The 20,342-nt window shown below is 49.0% G+C and overlaps 1 protein-coding gene across 5 annotated transcripts in view; it reads left to right on the forward strand.

Annotated features, from left to right (window-relative positions):
* The window catches only part of SSH1 (slingshot protein phosphatase 1), a 64,543-nt gene that overhangs the window by 25,347 nt on the left and 18,854 nt on the right, over nucleotides 1–20,342 (forward strand). For 4 of the 5 annotated variants that reach the window (XR_010836727.1, XM_067014511.1, XM_059040291.2 and 1 more), the window contains exons 3-10: nucleotides 2,435–2,538; nucleotides 6,484–6,548; nucleotides 6,994–7,115; nucleotides 11,752–11,820; nucleotides 12,894–12,959; nucleotides 15,727–15,921; nucleotides 17,074–17,167; nucleotides 17,885–18,013. Coding sequence is in view for 4 of the 5 variants with exons in the window: in XM_067014511.1 (XP_066870612.1) it covers nucleotides 2,435–2,538; nucleotides 6,484–6,548; nucleotides 6,994–7,115; nucleotides 11,752–11,820; nucleotides 12,894–12,959; nucleotides 15,727–15,921; nucleotides 17,074–17,167; nucleotides 17,885–18,013 (844 nt within the window). In the remaining variant the exon portion in view is untranslated. The remainder of the gene's footprint in view (nucleotides 1–2,434; nucleotides 2,539–6,483; nucleotides 6,549–6,993; nucleotides 7,116–11,751; nucleotides 11,821–12,893; nucleotides 12,960–15,726; nucleotides 15,922–17,073; nucleotides 17,168–17,884; nucleotides 18,014–20,342) is intronic. The other variant, XM_067014510.1, reaches the window with a different exon arrangement.

Raw genomic sequence — 20,342 nt, forward strand, 5'->3', positions numbered from 1 at the left:
TCTCTGCTTGCTTGTCTCTGCAGATGCAGGACCACCTCACGGGCTTAGGATGATGTGTTGTTCTCTGAGCTTCCCCACAGCTTCAAATCTCCTCTTTACAGTAAACGCCTGTGACTAATTTTGGGAGGAGGACAGAGGCAGAGTGTTCCAGGGCCCCCATCCACACAGCCCCCTGACTTCACGTGTAGCTGGGAGGCTGTTATTCTGTATTGGCCTCAGGAACACTGAGGAACAACTGGCCTTGTAAGTGATCATGGGATAAAACCAGCCTATGCTTTTGCATTGTTCCTTTTTTTTTCCCCCCAAGGAAATGTAAGGGAAACCAAGGGGAATTTTTGCCCATGATTTCCAAGGCAAAGGTCACCGTCAATGGCTGGCTGTTTCCAGAGGGCTCAGGTTTCTGGTCAGTATGGATTTTTTTTTTCCTTTTTATTTTTTAAACTCATGAACAAAAAGAGGTTGATGATGCCTTGCAAAGATTTTTTTCCCCCAGCTGCTTCGATGAACTGATTGTTGTTTGAAGTTTCATGCGTTTTGGAGTCTTTCAGACAGTGATGAGAATAGGTAGTAAGTGATCCGTGTCTATCTAAAACAGCATAGTTCTGAAAACAAACTCAGTTGTAGGGTTTTAAGGAAGGAGTGGATGATAAGTTTCAGGGGTGGAAAAGTGTTGGGTAAGCCTGCAATTTGCTAAAACTAGACAGCCTGGATTTTCTGTTGGCCAATGGATGCTAAAGAGCTTTTTGTCTCCCGTGGGTAAGTGAGACTCACAGAAAGGGTGCTTCTCGTTTCTTCCATTATTTATAGTCCTGGGCTCCTCAACACTTGAAACTTGCAGCACAGATACGGGACTCACAGAGTGGAAAGGATGACTTGGCAGTACATGCATGATGGTAGATGAAGAAGTGCTGTCCATATGTAAAGCGTTGCCTTTAGGAAAGAGATAAAGCCAAGTTGTCCGTAACTCAAAGGCCCGGATAAGAGGGGCAGAGCTGAAACCTTCATATTTGGTATTTGAGCCGTCATGATTTTTGGCGTGAGAATTTAACCAGAAAAATGAACAGATTTTATTGTGGACTTCATAGTATGGAAGATAACCATTTTTCAATTCCAGGAGCTGCTGACTTAAATGCTAGTCCTTGTGAGTTTTCTTAGCTCCTAGGGTTGTAGTTTAGACTTAGCTGAGTTTTTTATTCCAGGATGAGAATGTTTAACTACTTACAGTAGCTCTCTGGGGCAGTGGTGATTTTGCTGTTTTATAGTACAGAAAATGTCCTTGTGTTTCTGTCAGGAATTGATTTGCTTTCTATTAAAAAAAATGGCACTCCTGTTACTTAGAGATTTTTTTTTTTCAAATCAAATTGTTTATTGGTTGCTGAAGAGAGAATGAATGATTTGTATAATTCCCTGTAATTTGAACTGTGATCTTCTGTCACAAAATTAATGAACATGAAATGTTTTTGCATTATAAAGTATAGTACATGTTTTATATTACTTTGAAAATTAAAAAATCATTTATAAAAGTTAATATTTGCTCAATATAGTAAGTTTGGAAGATGCTAAGAAACAGAAGATAATTATAGGTGGTACAACCCTCCCCCCACAGGAAAAAAAAACCACTTAATTTTGGTGTATCTTACGTGTAGTTTTCAGAGATGATGTCATTTTTAAATAATTGGTGGTAATTAATAGCTAATACAGTCCATTGGTTTATACAGTCTTAATTTCTACATAAGGTAAGGATTTTGTTTTGGTAGCCAAATCGTGAAAGTGAAATCTTTTATTGTAATTTTAAAAATTATATGTTGAATATAAATGTTATTGCCTTGTTAAAATAACAAAGACCAAAGATTCCTTCTGCTGAGAAATTGATTGGGTCAGCTTGAGATTTTCTACAGGTTTTCTACACAGCAAGCTTGACTAAACTAAACTGGTCAGTAGCCACCCTCTTTTCTTAAGATGCAAACAGATAGTGAAAGTGTGATTTCGTCTTCCTTGTATTCTGTAAAGGGAAGACACCAAGAAGCAGTGAGGTTGTTAAAAGTTCAGAGAGTTAGAAGCGAAGATCAACAGCAAGAAAAATTCAAAAAGGGAACCACCCTCTGCTCATCAGAGAGTTGGTCTCTATTTTTAGAGGATGTGTATTACAGAGCGGTCCCTTTACAGCATCCTGCAGGAAGGGGCTCCTAGCTCGTGGGGAGCCCACGGAGAACCTTGGGTGTTTTAGCCGAAGCATTATTGTATCACATAAACTCTCCAACAGCAGGCTTGTAGCAAAGGTTTGGGGGGAGTATGGTGTGAAATTACTATAGAAGCTATTTTATCCCATTTACATTTTACATGCCACCCTCCAGCTTTTCCTCTGCAGCATGTCTCTGCCCGTTTTCATCTGTGAATTCCAGCCTAACTGCGCTCTGGTTTTTTCCCCCCGCAGCTTAAGTGAGAGTTTTTTCATGGTGAAAGGAGCAGCCCTCTTCTTACAACAGGGAAGCAGCCCTCAAGGCCAGCGGAGTCTTCAGCATCCCCACAAGCATGCAGGTGATGGCTCTAAATTGACGCTCTTACCCTGGGACTTATTTTCTGGGCAGCAGAGGAACCCTCCATTACTGGTGGTGAGCGCTTTGCTGGTTTCCAAGGCCAGGGAAATAGTGGAGCACAGGTGTGTAATGACAGGTGCAGGTAGAGGCTCTTGAGCAGGCCACGCACGTTTTCCAGATGGCACCGGGAGCCGGCGACCCTTTGACCTCGGTGTCTACTTAAGAAGGTCAGCAGCTTTCTGTTTGGAAATAAAGATTTCCTACTCAGTGTATCAGTTAACTGCAGATTTTAAGTTACAGTATGACTTTTTAACAAATGCACCGGAACTCCTTATAGCCAGATGTGGTCCCCTTGAAAACAACCACCTGGGGTCCTAGATGCCTAGTCCGTCATTTCTCTGAGCTTTTGGAAAACTCTCATTTGGGGAATTTCTTTACGAGCCTTGGGCATGTACTGGGGTGGGAAGTCTTTATTCTTTAATGGTACGTTTGGTTTTTTGGAAGGAGACAGAAGTGATAAAGTGGGGATCAAACTGGGTTTTAATTGAGGTCCAAAGGCAAGCAAATAAGAGATGCCTGCAAAGTAATAAGACTGGTTTTCTTAGGTGACTTGACTCTGAACCTGAAGGCAGTTTGGAGAGAGGAATTCAGGAAACACTTGCATACTAGTGGATCTTTGTAGCTGGTGGGGAGCCTCTGCAGGAACTTCTTGGACGGGCAGCACATGTCGGAGTAGGAGCTGGAAAGGCCTCTGCCTTTCAGAACAATGGCAGGTCAAAGCAGCTAGCACTTGGGGCCAGTTTTTTTGTCACTTGGATCATCTGTTTGTCTCACCTCAAGTCATCCAGCCTCATTTTGGAGCTGAGTGCTTAGGTTAGAATTTCCTATCTTGCATTTTATAGCAAACACCAAGGCTCAGTCAATATTTTCACATACTGATATTTATAATCAAGATTTAGGTCTGTTTTAAGCTAAGGAGACAATCTTCCTGCCCAAGGCAGTGTGTTTCACGGAAAGAATATTTGCTTTGGAGCCAGAAAGACCTGGCTTCTGATCCCAGTTCTACAACTGTAGAGAACGTTCATAGTCAACTTCTAAGCCTCGGTTTCCTAATCTTTACAATGGGCATCAAATATTGGTAACTCAGACATCGTGGAATTTAAAATTTACACATGTAAACAGACTTACCTTCTCTTAGGTGCTCAGCGTACATTGCTATAATTATTGCTATGGTGACTGCTGGTACAATACCAGTATAAACAGAACCTTCATTCTTTTTTTTTTTTTTAACGGAAATGCATTTCTTTTATTTATTTATTTTATTTTACTTTTGGCAGTGTTGGGTCTTCGTTTCTGTGCGAGGGCTTTCTCTAGTTGAGGCGAGTGGGGGCCACTCTTCATCGCGGTGCGCGGGCCTCTCACCATCGCGGCCTCTCTTGTGGCAGAGCACAGGCTCCAGACGCGCAGGCTCGGTAGTTGGGGCTCACGGGCCTAGTTGCTGCACGGCGTGTGGGATCCTCCCAGACCAGGGCTCAAACCCGTGTCCCCTGCATTAGCAGGCAGATTCTCAACCACTGCGCCACCAGGGAAGCCCAGAACCTTCATTCTTGAACTTGCTAACGGTTCTGCCCTGTTCAGAGTGTAACTGTTGTTCGTGTCTTAACCATAACCCATAAACAAAGCCACTGCTCAGCTTTGTTCCCTAAGTATGAAATGTCTCCTTCCTCTAATTCAAAGAATATTTTCGTACTGTGTGTGAGCCTGGGGAAAGTGACTGCAAAACCGTCGTGTGAAAACCCTAAGTCCAGTTGGTTGGCACATCTCTGGCATGTACACAAGAGTAGGAAGGAAGCCTAGTGTGTTGGCTCCTCTGCCCTCGGGGCTAGGAGGGCTGTGAACTCCAAAAGGCAGGGAGGTGCCCGCTGTCCACAGGTGCTCAGTAGGCGACCCTGGGGCAGGCACAGACTAGACTTCACGTCAAGTCCCCTGGACGACCCACCATCCCCTAAGCAAACCCCCCTGCCGAGCCGAGTACAGTGGAGGGTTAACTCTGTCCGTGTCAAGTAATCCAGCTCATGTCAGCCAGTGCAGTCAGGCTGAGACTCACTCTTTCCCGGGCTGGCCTATACTTTAGGCTCCCATTCTCCGCCTTTTCTTTTTTGCAAGTGCTTACTGAACACTTGAACGTACAGAGACTGTGTGTGGCTACCAGGCCAGGGTTGGGATTTTTCTCCGTCAGCAGTTACACATCTCAGCAGACAGTCCCACTGTGTGGAAAACACCCCTTTCCCTGAGCCACTCATCAGTCAAGGGCTTGGTTTCTGCTTTCGTCTGTGTGCTGCTGCGGTTCGGAGTGGATCGTGGAGTGGTGGTGGGGGTCCCAGGGGCGCCTGGAACCAGCCCTGGTGGTTGTGTGCCATCCCGATCCCACTGATGACACGACAGGTGAGGGCGCTGTTGGGGACAAGATGGGAACAGGGACCGTTAGCTCCAAGTCATCCCTCGTAGGAGGTGGTGCCAGTGTAGGGTGTCTTCCACTGTGGGATCCTGTAAGAGAGCAGACGAGGGGGCACGTTTCCAACGACCTGATTCCTCTCTGAGGCAGGAAGTGCCATTTGGACATCATTTGTCAATCTCCCCTAAAATTCAAAGGACGCTTTTGCAAAAGGAACCCATCCAATGGATTGATCCCTCTGGGGTTCTAATTGTGATCTATAGGGTAATTAATTAATTAATTAATTAATTTATTTATTTATTTTGTGGGCCTCTCACCGCTGCGGCCTCTCCCGTTGCGGAGCACAGGCTCCGGACGCGCAGGCCCAGCGGCCACGGCTCACGGGCCCAGCCGCTCCGCGGCACGTGGGATCCTCCCAGACCGGGGCACGAACCCGCGTCCCCTGCATTGGCAGGCGGACTCTCAACCACTGCGCCACCAGGGAAGCCCAGGGTAATTTATTTTTTAAAAGATAATTCTGTTTCTTCAGGGTGTTGCACAAATTGAAATGAATATGGATTTTCAGTGAGTTACTCCCTGCACTTTCTTCTAGATCAGCATCTTTACAGATGAACCATTTCTTCAGAAAGAACCCCATGCAGACTTTTTTTTTTTTTTTTTTTTTGAAATATACATAAGCTAGGAAAAAAAGTGGCACTAGAACCACCCTCGCTACTTGCTAGTTACGAAGCTCAGGTACAGGGGCCCCTGTGCCTGGGACACACAGCCCTTCTTCGGTGAGGTGGATCCTGCGTAGCTGTGGAGACTCACCGCCTCAGAGAACCTTTCCTCCCCTTCCTATATCCCAGAGGCACCCCTGGGACCCTGGGGCCGCTCAGAGATGTTCAAAAGCTGACTCTGGATTGCTGCCTCTTTTAAATAACCAAGGAGGTACAAAAAAACGAGTATATAATTTTTAGCAAGAAAAAATGACATTGCTGTTTAATCAAATTATGTCTCTGGATACCTAGCACGTACCTGCTCGCTATGGAGTCACTTAAACATTTCCCCTCCTGGTTGTAGAGGTCATGTCTCTCTCTTATGGAAAATGTAGGAGTTCGAAGCAGGAAATGACCCCCAGTCCTTTTTCTTTCAGACCAACGCTTAGCAAATCCCTGTCTTCAGCTGTGTCTATAGTTTCTTCTGCCTCCCACCCACCCCCCACAAAGTCATGTTGGCCTGAATATAATAACATTTCTCCTCTAGGCTTGTCTGTATTTTCAGATTTTGTATTTTAAAAAACCCATATTGCAATTATTTCAGAAAATAAAAGCAACTTTTAAAGACGTGGCAATAAACTATCTCACCCATCCTCATCATGCAAAACATTCAGGAGTGGACTAAGGGACGTCCAGGTCTTCTTTCAGACCCTCGGAATCAGCCTGTTCTAACCTATCCTGCCTAGAAAGTGGGTGGGTGACCTTTTTTAAACTTTCTTCATTGGTCCAACAGGGGACCTGCCTCAACATCTTCAAGTAATGATCAACCTTCTGCGTTGTGAAGATAGAATCAAGCTGGTAAGAAGAGACGCGAGTGGCAAGTTTTAATTTTTAATTGTGAAATTTGGTAGGGACTTATTGACGAGCGGGGGCTTGGGGGGCTGGGGCTCTTACATCGGAGCAAGTTCTTCCAACCCGTTCTCAGAAGCCAAAGCCCGCTCTGCTCCTCGGTACCCAGAGGTGCAGACAAAGGGGGTGTCAGGTCTCTGGGTCAGTCTGTGCTAAGCTGGAACCATCATTCGCTGGATTTTATTTGTTAACCCCTTTAACAAACTTTGGGGGTCTCCTCTGAGCCAGGTACCATCCTTCACGATGGGGATATAAATGAGACATAGGAGTTTTCATCTAAATTCCTAAACTCACGGGGGAAAGGTAGAAACAAAAGTCTTTGGTCTTGGATTGGTGAAGGAAGGGGGTGACCATCTGGCAAGGCAGGCCAGCAAGAGCATCTCTGTGTGTCTAGGCCGTGCGCTTGGAGAGCGCCTGGGCTGAGCGGGCCCGCTACATGGTGGTGGTGGACAGCAGCGGGCGCCAGGACACGGAGGAGAGTATCCTGCTGGGAGTCGACTTTTCCAGTAAGGAAAGGTGAGTCTGATGGACGGCGGCTCCTTTCTGTGATGGGGGCAAGAGTTGCTTCTGGAAGAAGGTTTTCAGGGTCCCACATCCACGGGGGCAGGTGATGGTAGGTGATGGGGTGATCAGGCGCTGGGAGCGGTGGAGCCCCTGATTTTAGCTCTTGTGTGCCGAGTGCTGTGCTAGGTCCAGTCTCTGCTCTCGGAGAGCTCAGGGTCTGCACTGTGCTTAGAGATTTAACCCTGGGTCCTATCAGGGGTGCCCCAGAGGAGGGCACCCTAACCGGGAGGGCTTCCTGAAGGAGATGACGGCTGTGGCGAACACCCCAGGACAAGCAAGAGCCAGCCAGGTAAAGCAGGAAGGCGCCCTCCAGGCCGACCATCCCATATAGAAGTATGTGATTGATCGGTGTTGTACCGAGCTCCTTATGCAGTATTAATATCCTGTGGATTCCCAAGTACTTGTTGATGGGTCCTGGGTCAGAGGCTTGAGGGGAGGTTTGGAATTTCCCAATAACTGGAGGCCAAGTTAGTTATATCATAGACCCTGTTATGTGTGCGAAATGAAGGTTCACGACTCTCCTTACATTTAGGATAAGTTAATGCGAGTGAGATCATTGCAGAACCTGAATTTGTTAAAACTGGATTAAAGTAGACGCCCTTTATTCATCATTCATTAATTTTCTCGCTCATTAAGCAAACCGTTCATTTGCCTTCTCCTGTGTATGAGGCAATAGGCTCAGCCCAGGAAAACAGAGAAGCGACAGTAACCATGGTTCTCGGCCTCAAAGAGCCTGTAAGCTCGGGGAGGGAGGGAACCATCGCCAGAACCTGGGGTGGTGGGCCCAGTGATGGAGAAGTGTGGGGTTCATTCCACACTCGTGACCAGGACTCCATTGCTTGTCACAAGTAGATGAATGAAAAGGGAAGCCGTTTCCTTTGTGGCCTTGTTCCCAGTACATAGGAGCATCCTGAGTGAGTTTCTGCAGCTCACGTACGGACGTGAGTCCGAGCTGGCACCCGTGGCCTCGGCTGGTGGGGAAGTCTGGATCTGGAAGGATCTGTGTCAGGACGTGCCTTCAGGGGTGAGCTCTGAGGAGCTCCTTGGAGACCAGAGGGCTCCGTGCTCCAGGTCGGGATGCTCCCAGGCAGGTGCCCTCAGAAATGGCCGGGGCTCCATCCTTTTGGTCATGAGGCAAAGAGACGTCCAACGGTGTGACGGTTATGTTTGTTCTCGGAATGGTTGGCTGGCCTTTCTGAGGGCCTTCGGGGGCAGGACGTCCCCCACCGTGTGTCATCCATCCCAGCCGTGCTCTCTGTCCCTGAGCTGAAAGCTGCCTCCCTGGAGAATGTGCCCATCGTCTCAGCCCGAGCCACCAGGGCCTCATAGGAGGCTGCCCACCCCCCCATCCAGGTCCCCTCTGCGGCTTTGGTCAGAGAGCACAGAGCAGTTAACCCGATGCTTCATAAGCGTCTCGCCCCGTGGGGTAGGCGGTCCTATAACTCACATTTTACAACAAGGAGTCAGAAGCCCAAGAGGCTGGAGTGGTTACACCAAGGCTGTCCTAGTAACAGAGCTGGGACTCAGAATTGGGTTTTTATTGTAGACCCGTGGGGTGGACCCACTCATTCCTTTCCCACTCCTTGTCCTCTGCACCCCCCCGTTCACCAGTCTGTTCATACCCTCACGGTGCGTGCCCTTGTTTGCACGCACTTTCAGTATGCCAGGTGTCCCGCCAGGCGCCCTGCCAGGTGCCCTGCCAGGCGCGGGGGCTACATCGGTGGGAGAGACCGGCCTCTGCTCCCTTGGAGCTCACAGTCTAGATGGACGAAGGTTAGACACACGAGCACGCTGAGGCCGTTCTTTACACACGCTCTCACCCACACTCGGAAGCGCCCTGCCCCTCCTCTGCCCCCTTGGCGCCAGCCTCAGTTCTCAGCGTGTCCCGCCGCTCCCTGGGTCCTCTCGCCTCTGCTGCACACTCTGCAGTCAGGCCAGCGTCCCCTCGCTGTCCCAGCCTGAGCCACAGCCCGAGCACAGGCGCCAACTCCAAGGCCAGTGCTGGTCTCCTGTGTTGGGGAGATGGGTCAAGGGGCTGCAGAGGGTGAGCGGGAACCACATGGACCTTCCTGTTGTCGGGCTGGATGCAGCGTCCCCCGCGCCCAGGCATAGGGGCCGGGAACTGAGCGCTTTTAGCCATCTCTAGCTTGCAAACAAAGCCCTGGTCCTTCCAGAAGCCTTTGGCCTGCTGAGAGCATGATACATTTGTTTTTCTAAATTCCTGCCATGAGATTTTGTTTCCTTATTCAAAAAAAGAGAGAGATGAGGTGCCCCCAAAAGGACTCCCCGCAAGGAGAGGGAGTCCAAATGCAGTGTCAGGAGAGAGCGTGGGAATGACGCCAGCCACAGCAGGCTCACGGGTTCTCCCTTGGAGTCACATCTACACGTGATTCCTCTGGGGATCAGAGCAGCTGCCCTGCAGGGGCCATCTGGGGTTATTTTGTTTCAGATTCGGGAACACCATGGGTGCTGTGAGCACGAACACCGTCCTCCACTTGTTAATGTTTTGCAGCCCGTAGAGGACAGGCCTGTCTCCTTCCTACACCTCCAGCCCCCGCGCAGGCCCCGCCGGCTTCTCTGTCCCTGCCGCACCGGCCCCAGACACCGGGGATGGCTTCCTTCCCCTAGAGGTACCCCCACCCACCCATTTTATCCTTCAGGCCTGTGCTTCCTCTAAAAAGACCCGGTTTCCCTGACCACGTGTCCCGTCCCCACTTCCCATATATATAAACCCACAGGCCCTCCTTCACTGTAAAAATCTTAGTGTCACTCACTACGGGACTAGTGGAGACTCACAGCAATAACAGATAAGGGCACGTGATGGAATTGGCACAGTTGTTACAGTCGTGTCCTGGTCCCTGGTCTGCGCTCTTGACTCCAGGTTGAGACCCTGAGCGGAAGTCTTCCGTGGCCTGCTGCCCACCGTGTGTAGCTCTCACCAGGCTCTTCCCCATCTCTGCACTTAACGGAGGAGGGCAGTTTAGATGCTGCCCTGGTTTCCTAAGAACCGTTTCGTCTCCGCCTGCCCCAGACCCGGGCCTGTGGCTCCCCACTCTGTGCTCCTTGTAGCTCTCGGTGCCGTTTCCTCTCCTTATTTCCAGTCCCTGGTGTGGGTCGTCGGTGCTGAAAGAGGGCGAGTGTCCAGGTCTGCCCACACCCTCCCAGGGCACCCTCCAGCCTGGGCTTTCTACATGTCTGTCTTGGGCTTCCAGCGGCCCCCTTCTTGCCTCTCCCCAGTGCGACACAGCTGAGTAACCCTGGGAGCTCTGAGACTCAGTGACAATTTTATTTTGCAGCTCTACAAAGGAAATATCATTAACCCATCAAGAATGGGTAGGACAAATGTAAAACAGATAGCTAGTGGGAAGGAGCCGCATAGCACAGGGAGATCAGCTCGGTGCTTTGTGGCCACCTAGAGGGGTGGGGTAGGGAGGGTAGGAGGGAGACGCAAGAGGGAGGGGATATGGGGATATATGTATACGTACAGCTGATTCACTTTGTTGTAAAGCAGAAACTAACACACCATTGTAAAGCAATTATACTCCAATAAAGATGTAAAAAAAAAAAATGGGTAGGGCTGCAGGGTGGCACCGGAGAATTTGCCCAATACAAAAGGGTTAGCCCACTGTGGCCCAAAGGGCTTGAAACTACCTTCCCCAGAGATACAGAAGCAGAGGGTGGAAAAGATCCCCCGCGGCTGCCGAAGCTCTGGGGGGAGAGTGGGTTCCTTGAACCCCAGAGCTGCCTGTGCGCACACTTGCGTGTGTGTAACCGTACTCCCTGGGGGGCTGTTAGGCGGTAGCAGAGATGTCAGCACGGGATCCCTGGAGATTGTCTGAGCTGCCCTTGGCAGTGATGGCTGTTTCTCACAAGCAGACTCTTTTTCAAATGCCTGAAGAGTTTTCATAGTGATCCGAGGAGACCCTCTGATAAAGCCCTTTCTTTTCCTCTGTGTTTCTCAGCGGCGCCAGGCTCTAAAGTGGTCAGGTATCATTTCACTGTTAGGATGGGCAAAACAAAAGCAGATTAAACTAGTTTTTAAAACAGCAGCTGCACAAAAGGTACAGAAACAGAGGTCCAGAAATGAACTCCAGTCATGGTGCGGGCACTCTCCCCTCCCCTGTCACTCCAGGACAGGAGGCTGGGGGTGGCTGCCACGACCTGCCTGTGTCCCCCGGACCGTGTGTGGCCTTGTGCCAGGCGTGTGCCAGCCATCAGCGGCTTCAGCCCTGCTGCAGTGTGGGCGTGTGGTCAGCTGGTTGCTCCTGGCCCCCTAGAGCCGCAGCTGAGACCTGGCATTTATGGAGCTGCAGCCACACCAGAAGGCTGGGCTCAGAGTTCCCTGTGACTGTCTCTAAGCTGGGGTCACTGGCCATCCCAGACCCACATCTTCTGGAATTCAGTGGTGAGCAGTCCTTGCAGACAGCCTTGGAGCTTCTCCCAGATACACACCTAGGCAGCTGGACGCAGCACCACAGGTGGTGGGTCCCCCATGAGCTGGACAGGCTGGGTGGAGACACAGCAAGAGGAGACCACGTGCAGGCGGGTGGACCCTAACTCTAGGCGTCTTCTCTTCCCTCCCATGTAGTAAAAGCTGTACCATTGGGATGGTTCTCCGACTGTGGAGCGACACAAAAATCCACCTTGATGGAGATGGGTAAGGAGATCTCTCAGAAGGCTTCTTTCACTGTAGACTTTGAAACCTGTGTCAGTTTGGGCATCGTTGGATAATCATTAACAACAGAGTCACACGTGTGACATGTTTACCACATCGGGAGAAATAACATTGCCCTCCCACGAGCCACACAAGGCAAGGTACATTTGGGACATGATATAAGGGAGTTGGGTCACGAAGTACCAACAGAAACATTTACGGGATATCTGCTGCTGTATGAAGTTCAAGAAGAGCAGTGAACAGACATTCATTCGTTTGCCTTGATTTGTTAAATGAACACTCGCTGTGGGCCCTCCCTGGGCTGGTCCCTGCAAGTTCACAGATGAATATGATGCAGCAGGAGCTCTAAGTCTTTGAGGGCTGCAGGGAAGACACACAACCAACAGGTGCAACAGTGTTTCAGGTGCCATTTGGGGGGCTGCAGAGGAGGAATCATCCAGGTGGGCCTGGGCAGGTAGACCAGGGCCAGGGGGCCGCCTGGATTCTTGGGGGAGATACTCAGGTACTGTCACAAGTGGGAAGAAGCAGGAGGGGAAATGATCTCTACTTAAATTCCAGCAGTAAAAGTTACGTTGCCTTGTAGATAGAACTGGGAGGGAAAGATAAAAATTAGATTTATTGACAACATGGGCTTATGGTTACATCTCTCCTTTTTAAACTTTTGTCTTCCACTAATGTATTTTTCATGCAAGTATAAAAACACAGATGGAGTGTGGGGGACAGGAGGTAGGGGGTGAGGTGGGACAGTGCAGGCAGGTGAGGTGAGATGGTGTCCAGGGCCACTGTTGCCTCAGACCCTTTGCTGGGCTTTTAGTTTTTGGCTGACTTTGTATTGCCGGGTTAAAAGCCAGTCTTCCAGATTTAAGAACCTATCTTTTTTTTTCTTTGTTTTTGGCTTTTGCCCTTGTCTCTGTGGCCTGTGGTCCCTCATCAGACAGCGTGAGACACACTTGTCCTCAGGGTGTCCACGACAGGCTGTCCCCCCAGCCGTGTGGCAGGGATGTGGTCAGAGGGTCTGACTTCTCACCACGCTGTCCTTTGTTTTCCATTCTCAGTGGATTCAGCGTCAGCACGGCAGGAAGGATGCACATTTTCAAGCCCGTGTCTGTCCAGGCCATGTGGTAAGTGGGGTTTTAGGGACTTTTAATTCCTTAGAAATATTTTCCTAGCTGACCGCACAAATAAAAAAACCCCACCTGGGGCTTCCCTAGTGGAGCAGTGGTTGAGAGTCCACCTGCCGATGCAGGGGACGCGGGTTCGTGCCCTGGTCCGGGAAGATCCCACATGCCGCGGAGCGGCTGGGCCCGTGAGCCATGGCCGCTGAGCCTGCGCGTCCGGAGCCTGTGCTCTGCAACAGGAGAGGCCACAGCAGTGAGAGGCCCACGTACCGCAAAAAAACAAACAAACAAACAAAAAACACCCACCTACTTAGAAGCACATTTAGGTATGTTTATTTTGTGTGTGTGGCAAAAAATATGTATCAATAACAAAATTTACCATTTTAAGCATTTTAAGGACACAATTCAGTGATATTAAGTACATTCACAGTGTTGTACACCCAACACCACTCTCCATTTCCAGAACTTTTTCATCATTCCAAACAGAAACTCTGTACTTATTAAACAGTAATTCCCTATTGCCCCCTCCCCCGGCCCCTGGTAACCTCTATTCTACTCTCTCCCTATGACTTTGCCCATTCTAGGTCCCTCATATAAGTGGAATCATACAGTATTGGCCCTTTTGTATCTGGCTTCTATCACTTAGCATAATGCTTTCAGGGTTCATCCGTGTTGTAATACTTCATTCCTTTTTAAGGCTGAACAATAAATTTATTACATGGATGTACTGCTTTTATCCATTCATCTCCTGATGGACATTTGGGTTATTTCTACCTTTTGGCGACTATGAATTGAGCTGCTGTGAACATTGGTGGACAGAGTATCTGATTGAGTCCCTGCTTTCAGATCTTTTGGAATTTCTAGACCATGTGGTAATTTTGTGTCTAACCTTTTGAGGGACCACCAGACTGTTTTCTGTAGCAGCTGCACCATTTTACATTCCCGCCAGCAATGCACAGGGGTTCCAGTTTCTCCACATCCTAGTCAACCCTTGTTATTCTTTGCTTTTTTTTCATAATAGCCATCCTTATGGGTATGAAGTGGTATCTCATGGTTTTGGTTTTCATTTCCCTAATTAATTAGCCTTGAGCATCTTTTCATGTGCTTATTGGCCATCGTGTATATCTTCTCTGAAGAAATGTCTATGCAAGTCCTTTGGCCAGCTGTTAATTGGGTTGTTTGGTCTTTTTGTTGTTGGAGGTACTTTGTTTTTATGTTTCTGCCGTCCCTGCTGACAAAATGTCATTTTAGCGTAAATTCACTGGTTCCTTGTCCCTGGCACAGCGAGGGTGATCAGTTCGCTCCATGAAGGCAACAGCGCCCTGCTAGGCATTGAGCATCTGCGGAGGCCTGAAACGGACATAATTCCTGTCCTCCTGGAGTTTAAATTCTGTTGAGGGAGGTGGCCATAAACCCAGAGCAGAGTCCTATGTTATACTGAGGGGTGGGTGCCGGGCTGTGGGATACCTACTGCAGGGTGCAGGGGCCAGGGCAGGGTAGGGCCTCCCTGGACACCTGCATGGGGGTGAGGTAGCTGTGGGTGAAGCCTGTGTTCAACTTCCAGACCTTCTCTGAACCCGATACACATTCTAGAGCCTCCTCGTCCTTGGAGGGCTGCACAGACCACTCATACAGCAGACTCCACACGGCAGTCTCCCTCAAATAATCTGGAAAAGACTCAGGAGAAAGCCGGTGGCCTCTGATGAGAAGAATTCTGCCCAGTGTTTCAAAAATAATTACTCTTTTCTCCAGGACAGTGAGAGTGATGCAGGATCCTCCCATGGGCCACGTGCTAACATCGTTGCTTCGTTTTCATGTCTTCTGTTGCTGCAGTCAGTTCAGGATCATTTGGAGGGAAATCATGAACTCATCATTCTCTAGACATCCCAGATGTTCCTTTGTGGCCCTGGATAATTTGTTATCTCTTTCTCTACGAGCGAGTAAAAAAACAGGCCCATGGGTTTTTCCAAAACTTCAGAACGAGAATAAAATTTCGTAAATATTCAGCTCAAGTTTCTTCCCTCGCCCAGTCTAGAGCTAGGACAGATGTGGACCACTGGGGAAAGTGAAGTGGGTTGCAGTGGTTTTTATGCCGTTGTTGAGCCATTGGTTCTCTGATAACTTCTCCATCCAAGGCCTCGCTCGTCTACCCTTCACTGATACCTGATTCACCCCATTCACTGAGAAATACTCAGCCCATGTTTCTGTAAAAAGAAGTAACAAAAGGATAAGTAAATTGGCTGCTACCAATATATACGTTTTCAGTACTGTTTCTCCTGCCCGAGTCTGCCTCCTAAAACTTCCTCTGCAGTTAGTTCTTGTGAGTTTCTCATTTCCTTATGCAAGCTAAGCATCTAAGCTATTATAACATTGATGGGAGGGAGCTAGAAATTAAATGACTGGGAATGCAGTCACATATCTCTGCTGCATGTTGAGGATGCTTTCCTTCCAACTGCTCGGCTGCATTGCAGTTCCCACTTTCAAAGTAACCACAACCTCAGAAGTGAATCTCAGTTCCTGGGAGTTGATTAGCGGATGTAAAGTGACCTGGGAGCCTGCCCGATTGCGAGAGTTAGTAAGTTTTGTTGTTTCCTCGTTGGGGATGGTGACAGGCACCGTCTCTGCTCTTGGAGTCGGTGCCTGTGTCCCAGAGACCCTCAGTGGTACCTGACGGCCACGTGTCCCCCTCGTAAGCTCAGATGTAAGGGCGACTCCAGCCCAGCTCCCGTCGTGCCTCCCGGGCCTGACCCTCTTCCCCTCCTCACCCCAGGTCTGCCCTGCAGGTCCTCCACAAGGCCTGCGAGGTGGCACGCAGGCACAACTACTTCCCCGGGGGCGTGGCGCTGCTCTGGGCCTCCTACTACGAGAGCTGCATTGGCTCTGAGCAGAGCTGCATCAACGAGTGGAACGCCATGCAGGACCTGGAGTCCACGAGGCCCGACTCCCCTGCCCTGTTCGCGGACAAGTGAGTGCGAGTGCGGAGCCTCCATCCCCGCGCCGGTCCCCGACCCCGAGCCTGCCCCCTGACCCCGAGCCTGCCCCCTGACCCCGAGTCTGCACGGAGTCGCAGCCCCATTGTCTTCCAGAACCAGCATCCCATGCAGGGGTTCCTGACCTGCAGCCCGTGGGTGTCTTTGGATGGGGAAGGGTCTGACCCCCACCACCCCTGCCACCTTTTAAAATGATAGACAAATTCGGGTGTCAGTGCATTTCTGGGGAGCAGCTCCACAACGTTCATCAGCTTCCCCGTAGCAGTGCTCTTGTCCCTCCTTCTCAGGTCCAAAGTCTTGATTTCCAAAGCCTCTTCCTCTGCTTATAAGAGTGTGATGAATGTGGCATCCGGTTCCTTGGGTCCCAAAACACAACCTCACGAAGGCAGGCCGAGGGCAGCCTGCGGCCACACTCCATTAACTCTAGTTCCAGAAGGAGGGAGCCGCTCTCCCCTTCTCTCCTGGTTAGGACCCTCCTCCCCAGAGCATCATGTTCCTTGGGGACACCACACGCAGGAGGGCTGTGGACAGAGGGGAGCCCCCCGAACGAGGGGAGGACCGGGAGCCATGTTGTATGAGGCCTCAAAGAAATTACTAGAGCGTTGGATAGGATACATGCCTTTGAACATATGAAGGGGTGTGACGTACAAGGATTGTCGTGGTCCGTGTGGCCCCAGGGTTAGAACCAGGCTGATGCGTAGAAGTTGTAGGGAAACACGTAGATTTTGGTTTCGTGTAAGCGTGTAAGGAGGTAACGGGAGCTGGATGCAGCTGGGGCCATAGGCTGCCTGAAGACATAGTGATGTCCTCAGCAGAGTCTAGGGGGTCTGGGCTGTGGGGATGTCGCATGGCGGTTCCAGCATCCGGCCCTGAGAGGCTGAGGCTCTCCAGACCCGCAGGATGAGTCTGCTTCCCAACCATTGTTTGCCCCCTTGGTCTGCCGTCCCCTCTGGTGGCCCCTGGGCGACTTCCCTGTCCCTCTCCCTTTCTCGCTGTGAACGTGCCCAAGCCATGTTCCGGGTAGCCCGGGAGCAGCTGGGGTTTCTGTGAACGCCGACCGCAGGCTTCCCGTGGCTTCATGCGGCTTCCCATGGCTCTGCGTTTTCCTGAATGTGATTTCTCTCCAGGCCAACTGAAGGGGAGAGGACTGAGCGGCTCATCAAAGCCAAACTCCGGAGCATCATGATGAGTCAGGACCTGGAGAATGTGACGTCCAAGGAAGTAAGAGTGCTTCCCTGCTGGGTGGGCCAGAGGTCATGGGCATCCCTGTGTCCTGTTGCCCTAGCGCAGCCTAAGTCGGGTAGATCTAAGAGATTGAAGTTGCCATTTTAAAAAGCCGTATACAATCTGTTTATTAATTAGTGCATGTAAAAAAAATCCTATTGTGATGCCTTCCAAAGCAAGATGAAACTGCCTTTTAATGTTTTTCTCGATGACTTTTTTCTGTTGCTCTTTGTCCAAGGAATGCAATGAATTGTAGTAACAGCTTAAACTAAATAGATCTAAGAGGTTGAAATTGCCATTTAAAAAAGTAATGTACAATCTTTTTATGAATTAATACATAATAAACCCTATCGTGATACCTTCCAAAGCAAGATGAAATTGATTTTACGTTTTCGTGGCGATAGATTTGATAACTGGAAAAGCATAAGTTTTTTCAACTCAGTAGAAAAGATCCCAAGGGAATCAAATTCCTTCTTTCAAATAATAAACGTCCCCTAGTCAGATTCACATCGAGGCCGAGTAGCCTGCATTCCCACCACCCACGCGTGTGTGCAGCGTGCCTAAATGCATATGTACTTACTCAAAAAAGCCCAAAAAACACTTTTTTGAAAACAGTCATAGTTCATGTTGTGACTTTATTACTTCTTTGGAGAAGCTGTTTTGTTTTGTTTGTTTTTAAACAAACTCCCTTTCCTAATATTTTCCACTCTGCAGATCCGTAATGAATTAGAGAAACAGATGAACTGTAACTTGAAAGAATTCAAGGAATTCATAGACAACGAGATGCTCCTTATCTTGGGACAGATGGACAAGCCCTCCCTCATCTTCGACCATCTTTATCTCGTAAGAGGCACAGCGCACTGGCAGGGTCTGGTTTGGGAAATGTAAATCAGACCTTGATTTGTTTGGAGTTTGCAGCAAGTCATAGAGGGGGAGAAACTTGAGTTCCTGGAGCCTCCATCCTGACTTTTACGGGAACTCCCCTCTTGACCCCTTTCTCTGGCCTGCAGCCTACGGGTTTGCTCGAGAGCCAAATGTTTGCGCCGCAGCTCCCAGCTGAGCTGCGGGAGTTGTTTGAAAGCTCTCTGGCGTAGTCAGCTGGCAACCGTTTTCAGATGCACACCACCCTCTGCCTTCATCGGTCACTAACAGAAACCCCCTCCAGATGGTCTTCGAACTAAAACAACCCCAGTTACTAAAGGGAACACCCGCGCCTAACCCCAGAATTATGCCTCCTTGTCCCGAGACATGAGAAACAGCCGAGGAGACAGACCAAACGCCTGAAACGCAGCGTCCCTCCCACACCCCCCACTTGTCCCCAGGCTGCCCCCTGCCCTGCTCCCAGAGCCCGTGGAGGCAGCAGGCCCTGCTGACACGGCTGGCGGGGCCTGCACATCACTCTCTTCACTCCGTCCCTCGCTCACATTTTCTTAAAGCTGTAAGTCTCCATAGAAGGCAGCTGGCAAGTTTTCAAAGCCAGGGGGTTATAGAGGAAGGCACGCTACTAGTTACTGAGGGGGCACGGTGCGATGGAAACCGGGCCCACCCGGCAGGTTCCCACTCCCCAGCCTGACCAGCCAGGTGCCCGGGGGCAAGTCTCTTGGCCTCTCCTCTCCTTCATCCTGTACCTCAGGGGGTGAGTGTGAGGATTCGGTTAGTACATATTTAAAGCACTGAGTGCAGTTTCCGTAGGCACTCAAAAACGATCCGTATCGTTAGAGCAGAAATCACATCCTTGGGAAAGTTGAGGACGTGTATTTACTGCCCAAGGCATGAATGACTGTGTTTTCTGCCTATAGGAAGTAATCAGTAGTTCCCCAAAGGTATATGTCATGATACGTATTTAATGTATTAAATATATATTTAACGTATTTATATATATATTGATCTATATACATAGATCTATAAATGTTTAATGTATATATATTTAAATGTGTATAGATGTGTGGATTTGAAGCCTGAATCTTGAAAGCAGCCCCGGCTCTAATCCTCTCTGGGAAGTTGATTGTTTTCCCTGGTGGACACAGAACTGAAGGCACCTCGGCCCGTCTCTCCACTAGGTGGTGATCACGGCAAGAGGATGCTCACAGGCTTAGCAGAGCTTTTGTTATTTTTTTCAGTGTGGTTTGGTGCTTTATGTCACTTTTTCCATGAGAGATACTAAAGGAATTTTTATGTTTGAGCCTCTCCCTCCAATATGAAAATCCAGCTAGTGCCCACATGCTGCCAGCTCCATTGGGGCCCCTGCAGCCTCTGCATCTGGAGCGGTCCGCCCTCTTGGGAAAGGAAGTTTATAGGGAGACCAAGAGGGTGCTTCTCTTTGTGACTCTGTGTCGATAGCATTTCCTAAGAGCAAAGTGATGTTTTTTTCTTTGTTTTTTCCCTTCCGTGCTCTTTGCCTGCTCAGAAATGGGGTTTTTTTTAATACCATTTTTAAAGTATGAAGTTAAAACATGTTACAGAAAGTTAGGAAATATAAGTTGAAGGAAGAAAATTTAAAAGCATTCTCAGTTTCACAAATCCAGAGGCAGTCACTGTTAACACTTTGGTATGTTTGTTTTTCTATCTTCTGGATTTTTTTTATAATGCATTTATAGCTTCTTAAAAAAAAGAAAGAGAAAGAAAAGGAAAGAACTGTACTGTTTGATTATATAGTTTTGTACCCTGCTTTAAAAAATTTTTTTTCATTATATGGTATTTCCCTGTGTCATTAAATATCCTCCAAAAGTATGATTTATTTTAACGGCTCCATCATATGATTTCTTCTTGTCGGACCTTTGGGTGGTCTCTGCTGTTTCGTTATTATAAATAACCATAAATACCCTTGTACATATATCTCTGTGAATTTTGGGTGTTTCCTCAGGGTAGCTTTTTGTAAGTGGAATTTCTAGGTCAGAGGGTGGGAACTTTTTAAATATTGCCAAATACTTCCCAGAAAAGGTAAACCAATTCCTGCTCTAGTCAGTGGTATGTGAAAGCACCCTCTCCCGCGTGGGAGGTCAGAGGTCACTGCCTCTGGTGACAGGACCCTGCTGGAGTCTTAGGAAAGGGAGTGATGAACGGGGGCAGGGTTTCCTCGGCCAGCCCCTTTCCCTGACAATGCCACGAACTCCTGGGGAACCTGCTCTGATATCGGCCTCTTTCTATCAGCTTTCTTATCGGCCTCTGAGTC

Source organism: Kogia breviceps, chromosome 15, assembly GCF_026419965.1.
Source record: "Kogia breviceps isolate mKogBre1 chromosome 15, mKogBre1 haplotype 1, whole genome shotgun sequence".
NCBI lineage: Eukaryota > Metazoa > Chordata > Mammalia > Artiodactyla > Physeteridae > Kogia > Kogia breviceps.